At 41.1% G+C, this 7,527-nt stretch overlaps 2 protein-coding genes across 2 annotated transcripts; one reads left to right on the forward strand and one right to left on the reverse strand.

Moving 5' to 3' along the window:
• Positions 1–1,169: 1,169 nt before the first annotated feature.
• Positions 1,170–3,480, reverse strand: EAH_00021380 (diacylglycerol kinase, putative; the record flags this gene model as incomplete). Its single annotated transcript, XM_013397076.1, has 5 exons — positions 1,170–1,355; positions 1,736–1,959; positions 2,135–2,343; positions 2,714–2,914; positions 3,368–3,480. 5 exons carry the CDS (start codon positions 3,478–3,480, stop codon positions 1,170–1,172), a joined length of 933 nt encoding a protein of 310 aa, XP_013252530.1.
• A 155-nt stretch (positions 3,481–3,635) lies between these two features.
• Positions 3,636–5,831, forward strand: EAH_00021390 (hypothetical protein; the record flags this gene model as incomplete). Its single annotated transcript, XM_013397077.1, has 3 exons — positions 3,636–3,643; positions 3,994–4,703; positions 5,500–5,831. The coding sequence occupies 3 exons, from the start codon at positions 3,636–3,638 to the stop codon at positions 5,829–5,831; spliced, it is 1,050 nt and encodes a 349-aa protein (XP_013252531.1).
• Positions 5,832–7,527: the final 1,696 nt, after the last annotated feature.

Genomic DNA, 7,527 nt, shown 5'->3' on the forward strand with positions numbered 1-7,527 from the left:
TATATATATGCATGTATATATATATATGTATATGCATGTATATATATATATATATATATACATATTTCGTAAGAAGCAACTCAAGAAACAGAAAAAGAAAAAAAAGAGAAGACAGAATATTATAAAAATGGGTATAAGGAGAGAAACAAAGAGGTAAATAATAAAATAAAATAAAGAAAGAAAAAGAAATAATAAGAGAGGAGTAGAAGAACAAATGTAGAAATAGAGAGATAAAAAATAAAAAAGAAGAGCAGGATGTGCTAATATAACACACGTGAAGAACAAGAGGATGAATATAAAAAGAATAAGCAAAAAGAAATAATATAAAAAAAAGTAATAACTAGAAATGAAGAAGGAGACAGGAGAAAGAAAGGAGATAAATTTAAAAAAGACAAGAAAAAGAGTAAAAAGAAAAAAGAAGTCTGAGTTCGTTTGGCTCAGCAGTTTAGCAAATGTTACATACATATATACATATATATATAATATATATATATGTATATATATATAAGCTATTATGCAGTTAGTTATAAGCAGAGCAGAGTGCAGGGAGTAGAGTTAAGATGTACATAATATAATAATATATAATCTAAGTAGCATATATATATGATGTATATTATATACTTCAATACATATAAAACATATACACCATACATATAATGCTTTTATATATTATGCATATTATCTACATGCAAACTACGGAAGCGTAGCTTATAGTATATACATATATATATATATATATATATAAAGTATATTAAATATGATAATGGGTATATATAAAATGTTTAAACGATAACCCATTATATATATAATATTATATATATAAATATATATATATATATATGTACGGACTACATGAATAAATATACTGAGGGTGAGCAGCAAACAAAACCAAACAAAATAAGCTTCAGGTATGCGGCAGCCTTCGCTTTCTTCTATTTGAGTTTTTCTGTTGCTAGTGTAATATCCCTTTATGCATTTATTCTCTTAAGAAGAAGAAGAATAAGAAAATGAACACCATAACTCTCTTCTTCTTTCGCTGTCTATGCACAGACAGACAGGCACTATGAATCAGCCATTGACGAGTTATAAATTATTAAATAATAGAAGAAATGCTGATATTATTTTGTTATTTCTTCTTTTTTTCCTCTATTCCTCTTCTTTCTCCTTTTTTAAAGCCCTCCTCGGTATCTAAGAACCCCAAATGAACCATACTGTCGCACGGAAATACTTCCTACCCCATGAGCAAAAAAGTATTCTCCATCGACTTGAAAAGGCATATCCCCGATGCCGTCTTTGAAAGTTAGCAAAAAGGGCCCCGACCCCTGCATTACTCGCTGAATCGCATTGGCTCGGACCTGCATATACACCCGAAAAAGTGGAAACTGCAATTTAATTCCATCGATGATCTACGCTTGAAAACGCACCCATATAACGCATTGTAATTAGATATAATAAAAAATACACAAATTCAACAAACAAAAACAAACAATTATCATTATTCTCTCCAGCCACATCTTTCTGCACAGAAAGACGAAAAGAAAAATGTAGTGCTGTTTTGTACAAAACCCTAAACCCTAAACCCTAGCGAAAATGCTGAACACAACACCAATCCTTTTTCTGCTGTTCGCAAATGATGTGAATTGCTTTTACGTTTTGTTTGTTTGCTATTCCTGTTTAAGTGTTCACCACTCGTAAGACTGAATTAATTTAATGCATTTGCTTGCTTCCTCCTTACCGCTTGCGCTTGTACGTAGTCTGCTGTAGACCCCATGGAGAAAACTTCTATTTTTCCATCGCCACTGTCGGCTTTCGTAGTGAGAAGTTCATGCGCAGCAGCTTCAAAGTCTGCATAAGCATTAGGGTCTTTAGGGGGTGATAGGCCCAGTTTTACAGAGGGTCCCCACAGCTCTAAGCCACCAAGGATTGTTCTTGAATTTAAAAAGGTAATAGAAACGCATGCTGCATGCAAAAGCCCCAAAAACACAAAAAAAAACTTAGAAACCTGAATTTCGGCAATGCTGCAAAAGGTGCGCATACACCCCAAATCCGGTGTTATTTTAAATGAATTTTAGTTTAAATATGATGATTTTTTTCTGTATTTTCTTCCTATGAATGAAATATAACGAAGACTTACGCAGTAATCCAGGGATTTGATCGTACATATCGCTGTTGCTAACCAGCGCTACCAGCTGAGGGTTAAAGGTGAATATAGTATCAACGGCATCACAAAGTTTGGGTTCAGTATTTGAATGTGCAAGGAATAAAAACCCGTATAATGCTCTATTCCATAGTCTAGAAGACCCTCTATATTTATCAAACTGTGTGCCTACAGCGCCCTCAAACCTGCGGAAGAAACGCAGAAAAAAATATATTTAAAATATATTTGCACAAAAAAACAAACAATTCACCATGCATCATGCAGCAGCCTCTTTCTCTTCTTTGTGCATTATATATTATTAACGCCTCCAATAGCAGAGGAAGAAGAGCTATGGAGCTGTTTATTTTCTTTTAAACAAAATAAATAAACCCAGGGATATATCACAAACTAACAAAGAAAACCATCGAATGCATGCAGGTAAATACTCTATAAAACGAGCAACAACTAAGCCCCAGCTGCTGCTGCCTCTGCTGCTGCTGCTGCTGCTGCTGCTGTTGCTGCTGCTCCTGCTGCTGCTGCTGCTGCTGCTGCTGCAGAAGCAGGATATTGCCTCACCCAATGCTGAAGTAGTTGCTCATGATGAATGACTTGATGCGAACTCCCCCATTTCTGTCTTCTCCTAGCCGAACGACACTTTTTGCAGTATTACACCAGGCACTAAAGCCGCCTTCTTCTTCTTTTGTTACAACAGTAACACGCCAGTAGTCATGAAAGACAAGATCGGAGTGCTCTAAAAGTTTCAAGATCCTCTCCAGACTAAGAAACACACACACATGCAAAAAAAACAATGTTGAGAACATCATACAATGTCGCATAACAACAAACACATGCATGCATGCATGCATGCATGCATGCATGTATGTATGTATGCATGCAAACAGTATAAGGACTCCTTTTTAAGGACACTCTCAAAGCCCCAAACCACCCGAATATACCCCTAAGGTGTGCATACATGCATGCATGCATTCATGCATGCACTGATGCATACTCTAATTCATACACGCATACACAATTTGCATGCATCCATAGACTGCATGCATACATTGACTAACATAGAGTAAATGCATGCATAGACTGCATGCATGCATAGTTTGCATGCATGCATAGACTGTATAGATTCATATATTGCATGCATACACATCCCTGCATACAAAGACTGCATGCATGCAAAGACTGCATGCATGCATGCATAGATGAAGAGCTTCTTACTTGTCTTTTCTAAGCGGGTCGTGCGTAGGAAATGGGGCTGTATTCCATCCGTAAGTATGCGCAAGATCGTTGCCTGTGCCAGAGGGTATAATTGCTGCTGCTGTCCAACCCATATCAACCCCTGCTTTTGCAGCAGAAAGCATCATACCGTTGAAAGCCCCATCACCCCCTACTGCTACTAACCGCACACGCTCTTCTGAAGGTATAACAAGCTCTCCTGCTGCTGCTGCTGCTGCTGCTGCTGCTGATTGTGCTGCTGATTGGGCTGATGATGCTGTAAATTTTGATGGGCTTGGAACTAACGCTGCATCTGCTGCTGCTGTTGTTTCCCCCCCAATTGCTGCTGCTGCTGCTGCTGCTGCTTGTCTGCGAGCAAACAATGTTTTCTTTGCATTGATAGATTTAATTAAGTCGTCGAGGCCCTGCTGCAGAGCTGCAGCGTCTTTCTGTGAAAACACCCTTACTAGAGAGCATCCTACAACAAGTGCTTCAGTAGGAGGAGGGTTTAAAAACCTTGCACCTAGGCGGCTTCCTGAGACAGGGTTTGCTATTAAAAAATATAATCTGCTGCCCTCTCCGCACGGCCACGCAGCTGCTACTGCTTCTGCTTCATCTATACTCATCAGTCCAGAGACATCTGAATCAGGAAGCCCGGGGGCCCCCATAGAAGGGCCTTCCAATGAGGCCCCCATAGAAGGGGTTTCCAATGGGGCCCCCAATGACGGGGCCTCCAATGGGGGCCCCAATGAAGGGGCCTCCAATGGGGGCCCCAATAAGGGGGACCCCAGGGGGGCCCCCAATGGGGGGGCCTCCAATGGGGATCCCAATGGGGCCGCTAATGGGGACAATGGGGGGCCCCCTAATGGGGATCCCAATGGGGGGGCCCCCAATGAGGCCCCCAATGGGGGGGGCCCTAAGGGGGAGCCCAATGGGGGGGGCCTTAAGGGGGATCTCAATGGGGGGGGCCCTAAGGGGGACCCTAATGGGGGGGGCCCTAAGGAGGACCCCAATGAGGGGGCCCCTATGGGGGCCCCCTTCTCTGCTTCCTCTGGGAGAGATGTTGCAGATGCAGATATGCTCGGCAGGGGAGATGTTGCTGAAGGAGACGAAGTGGCAGTAGCTGCAAGGAAGTCAGGCGTTACTGTTCCTGCTGCAGCAGCAGCTTCTGCAGCTGCAGCAGCAGCTTCTGCTGCTGCTGCAGCAGCAGCTTCAACTGCAGCTTCTACTGTCGCAGCAGCAGCAGCAGTCAGATCACTGCTTTTGTTTGAGACCTCGATTGCTGCTGCAGGAGCTGCGGGCTGCTGTGCAGTGTTTGCTGCTGCTGGGCTGATAGTCTGTAGACCTTCCAAATGAAAGAAGTTTAAATTAAAGAGTAAAAAGCAAAGAAAGAAGAGAAGATGCATACAAGCCCCCATCAGGCTGCAGCGCTGTACAATGAGAGCTACCATAGTGAAGGCAGCAGCACTGCAGCATTATAAAGATTATTGAGGGTTTATTAGCTGCAATTGGAGTGTATATACACTCCAATTGGAGCCGAAATCCTATTAACAAACAAACTCATAAAAAATGCAGAAAATCAAACTGCAGCAAACCGCTCCCGCTGCTCGGAGCGGTTTGATAGGCACAGCAGCAGCAGCAGCAGCAGTAGCAGCAAACACAGGAGGCCTTCTTCTTCTTTATTTTATTTATTCTTCTTCTTTTATTTAGTATTTATGGGAATTTATCTATCTACATCATCATATCAATGCATAATCAAAAAGGTGCTTCAACAGCAACTGCCAGCAACGCTCGCGGCTTCCCTCGTACAGGGCTTACACCAAGGTTTAGGGTTTAGGGTTTAGGGTTTAGGGTTTGCAGGGGCGCAACAGAAGGAAACATGATCTGTTGTGCATAAAAGAATAATTTCTATCAAGGATATATGAAAAAGAACAAACAAATAAAAAAATAGCTCTTTCTTGTAGCAGTATCTGCTTCACCTGTTATCAATAAGCGGAGAGTTAAGCACGGCTAGAGATAAATATACCTCTCGATGCCTAGGGTTTAAGGTTTAGTAGGTTTATACCTTAGGGTTTAGGGTTTAGAGAGTTTGTACCCTAAGGTTTAGGTTTTAGGGTTTAGGGTTTAGGGTTTAGGGTTTAAGTTCACTCAATCGTCTGTTCTTCTTTCATTGCTGCCCTCAATTCATTTTCCCGATACCCAGAAGAGAGGGCTTCACAATTTAGCTGTCGATACACTCCAAGCGCCTTATGGTGTAGTGGCAGCAGCAGCGCAGCAGCAGCAACGACAGCAGCAACCGCAACAACGGCAGCAGCAGCAACAGCACAGCAGCAGCAACAGCAGCAGCAGCAACAGAAATCCAGCAGCATCAACAGCAGCAGCACAGCAGCAGCAGCAGCAACAACAACAGCACAGCAGCAACAGAGAGGCACCTGCTTCTATATCCCTAGAAACAGAGGCACAGTAGCTTCGAGGCAGCAGCAATTGGTAGTATTTTCATTTATGAGAGAAGTAATACTTCGCTGCAATTACTGCTATGAAGCAAACAAACATAAAAACATATCAAAGCCCTTCTCTAATTTAGAACAAGTAATATATTTATTGATTGACAGATAGAGAACATCAATAAATAAACTTATTTATCACTCAATGTATACAAAGAATATCGACATACTTCTTGTCATACTTTAGATATTATACTATGCTTGGGTTATATTAATGTAATATATTATATGTATATATATATGCATATATATATATGCATATTATATATATATTATATATATAATACTCTCTCAATACGATTCAATATGATGAAATAATATTATTTAAATGTGGTAAATGAGTCGATATATATATATATAAAGAAATAAATAAATCTTTTGTGTATTAAACATAGTTATGTTTTGATGTTTGGCTGCCTCGCAGCAGGATTTGCCTTCTTGTCTGCATGCAGCAAGCACCACTGTAGATATATAATTTGCATGCAGTAAAGGAAATAAGTATACCTACAATGTTGAGAGTGACTCTGCTGCATTTGTCTTCAACTTATTGCTTTCTCTCAAGCCTCACGTCTTTCCTAGCAGATAAAGGCAGTGAGAGGAGTTAGAACCCCTATATACAGACAACTTAAATACCAGTGCCTCTTCATTGATGTTGCTGCTTCTGCTAAACTGTATATATTGCTGCTGCTAACTCTCTTAGTGGTAAGGGTACTGTATAGATGCTTGCTGTGCTCTGAGGTGTACGTGTAGAGCTGCTGCTCCTTTTTCGTGCTGACCCTCCAACAAAAAACAAACAACAACATAAACCGCAGCCATCACACAGCAATAGATAGCATAGAGGGGGATTAAGACAGCTCCACCGCATATGAAGGCCCCTATCTCCCGCAGAGAAGCACAGCAACAGCAGAAGAACGAAACGATTAACCGTCAAGGGCTGAGAAGAATGCTTCAGAAGCCACGTTGTTGGTGCTGGATATACACCTGACAGTGAATTCTTACTGCGTCGCCTGGCGAAGCTAATCCACCTAAAAGCATTTATTTCAATCTAGCTGTAGCAGGGATTAATGATAATCAGGCTGCCCACTGAATGTGTGCGGTGTACGTACTCTTAACTCTTTATTTCTCTCCACCAGACCCTGAAGAGTCACCTAAAGAATATTTCTAATCTCTTATCGTGGAACAGTCAGTGAGTAGCAGGCAATGATATTAAGTGTATTGATTCATTGATGTCTACCCTCAGCGATATAAACCTACTCGCCGTTGTTTGCTGCAAATAAAGCAGACATGGGCGTGTCTGCATGCATCCCCTAAACTTTTAAACAGAGAAGAAGCCAATGTGTAGTAAGCAGATGATGTGCATCTCCTTGCTGGAGCTTCATATGCAAGCCTCGTTTTGCAGCTTGTGCATCAATTGGCGCTAGCAACTCCTAACCATTACTACAAACGCCAAAAAGAAGAAAATGTTTCTCAAGGCGGATCTGCAGATGCAGCTGTCATCTCTTTACACTCCATCTCTTGAGCGGTACACTGCACTGGGGCCAGGGCCTTTCAAATTACCTCTTAATTTCTTTTTCTTTTGAAGGCGCTGCTTATACTTTTGCTTTTCAAGATATCTAACCCGTTGTATGCGCCAGCAATCTTGAGTTCTATGATGCTGTT

The sequence above is a fragment of the Eimeria acervulina genome, genomic scaffold (assembly GCF_000499425.1).
Source record: "Eimeria acervulina Houghton genomic scaffold, Eah_scaff152, whole genome shotgun sequence".
Classification (NCBI taxonomy): domain Eukaryota; phylum Apicomplexa; class Conoidasida; order Eucoccidiorida; family Eimeriidae; genus Eimeria; species Eimeria acervulina.